The 2079-nt window shown below is 32.7% G+C and overlaps 1 protein-coding gene across 3 annotated transcripts in view; it reads right to left on the bottom strand.

Annotated features, from left to right (window-relative positions):
• LOC106870828 (uncharacterized) overlaps positions 1 to 2079 on the bottom strand; it is a 283987-nt gene that overhangs the window by 58656 nt on the left and 223252 nt on the right. For all 3 annotated transcript variants that reach the window (XM_052970300.1, XM_014917052.2, XM_052970301.1), the window contains one exon: positions 1222 to 1401. In XM_052970300.1, coding sequence (XP_052826260.1) covers positions 1222 to 1401 — 180 coding nt within the window. The remainder of the gene's footprint in view (positions 1 to 1221; positions 1402 to 2079) is intronic.

Genomic DNA, 2079 nt, shown 5'->3' with positions numbered 1-2079 from the left:
GAGAATTTACGAAAAAAACAACAGACGAGAACAGGTGGTGTAAACAACAAAAGGACGTAGTAGTTTAACGCTCGGGAATATATATATATATACACATATGTGTAGAGTGTTAGGTGTGATGTAGAGAAATAGAATTTTGAGAAAAAAGTCGACAGAATTTTGGAAAAAAATCTGTTTATTTCTTCTTTATTATTAGCGCTTTCGTTCGTTTTTCGAACTTGTGAAGTAAAATTTTGTGAATGTACAGACAGCTTGTTCATTTAAATAAAACAGTTGTTTTTGGGGGACTTTTGCAAAGAAAATTACATTGGCGAAACAAATAATTCCCGCTGCCAACGTGCAAGAAACCACAAGCAACATATCTGACGAGAGGAATTACGCAAGATTCCATTTAGTAAGATTCTGGGAATATGTAGCGACGGAAAATTCAAAAATTTTCCCTTTTACAAATCCGCAATACACCAAAGCAATGGAACTACATTTCATCAAAAGATTCTCTTCAAAATTGAAAGTTTGAAAGAAAAGCAGAGACAGTACATTTTGTATTCTAAATATAACTGAAATATCGGAAACTTAATGTTCATCTCTGTAAATATTCACGTGCATGTGTATGGCATTGAGATGTTCTGAGCTTTGCGTGTTTTTCTAGTTTGTAAGTGTTATAATAATGTTCTCTAATGAAAAAACATGAAATTGAAAGAGGCGTGATTTTGTGTTTCAATGCAAAATGCAAAACATCAAAGTTACACAGTATAAACATGGAGATGTTCCTAAACACACGCACGCACACACACACACACACACACACACACACACACACACACACACACACACATCATCATCATCATCATCATCATCATCAAGGGATTCTCTCCAAAATTAAATGTTTGAAGGTATAGCGGAGAATTTGCATCATTTATTCCAAATGTGGCGCATCTCTACAAAATTTCAGGTATATATATATATATATATATATGTAGCATTGAGATGTTCTAGCTTTGCGTATATATATCTATATATTTTCTTTTTCTTTATTTATTTTTGAATTTCTAATTTGTAAATATTATACTAATGTTTTTTCATGCAGAATTGCATTTCATAAAAAAATTCTCTCCAGAATTGAATGTTTGAAAGAAAAGACACATGCTGTACTCATTTTCTGTGTCGTTGTGTATGTCATGAAAGGGCCATAAAAAGCACAACATCAATAATTTCATTTACCTCCTGTCTCTCACAGTTTCTCTCCAGACTAGCAATAGCGCCGTACGTGTTACAAGAATGTTGTATGCATTCATCACTGATCCCCAGCAGCCGACCGCACGATCCTTGAGCTCCGTCACACACAATCACTACAATTCGACCAACTGTTTCTTCTGCTTCTTTCACATGACTTCTCGAAAACTGCAAAATAAATAAATAACAAAAATAAATAAATCAACGAATAAATAAATACATAAATAAATAAATAAATAAATGTACGAGTGGTTTAGAAAATTGAAGAATATAGAGATGACTGAAGGAACTGTGTATTACTACTGCACCACTATCAATTCCTATTTGACATAATTTCGATTGAGCGTATCATACAACACTATTATTAAGAAAACAGTTTTCTCTGAATTGTTTCTAATTCAGTAAATAAGATCATGTATCGTTACCTTCAGGACTGAAACATCAACGAGTTACTATGTAGTCTTTGCAATAACTAGATGAATTACGTAGGAATGTCGAACAAGATGCTTTATTGAACCTACTTTAGTACTCACTATTTTACGGTCAGTCAGGTTCATTGTTACCTTTCATTCGTTCGACATTAATAGCGTATGTACGGTCAGTTTAATCAACTATATTCCCATTTCTACAAAAAAGAGGTTTGCTTACACATAAACACATGTATGTATGTATGTATGTATGTCATTGTTCAGTTTTATTTCAAAATTTCTTGCAAATAGAGAAAGAGCCAGTTTCTAACCTAGATTCAAGGTGAACATTCAGCCAGTGAACATTCCCAACTCACACACACACACACACACACATATATATATATACATACATGTATATATATATATATATATATAT

Source organism: Octopus bimaculoides, chromosome 1, assembly GCF_001194135.2.
Source record: "Octopus bimaculoides isolate UCB-OBI-ISO-001 chromosome 1, ASM119413v2, whole genome shotgun sequence".
Lineage (NCBI taxonomy): Eukaryota > Metazoa > Mollusca > Cephalopoda > Octopoda > Octopodidae > Octopus > Octopus bimaculoides.
The sequence above is the reverse complement of the archived record's forward strand: the minus strand, read 5'-3'. Positions and strand labels throughout refer to the sequence as shown.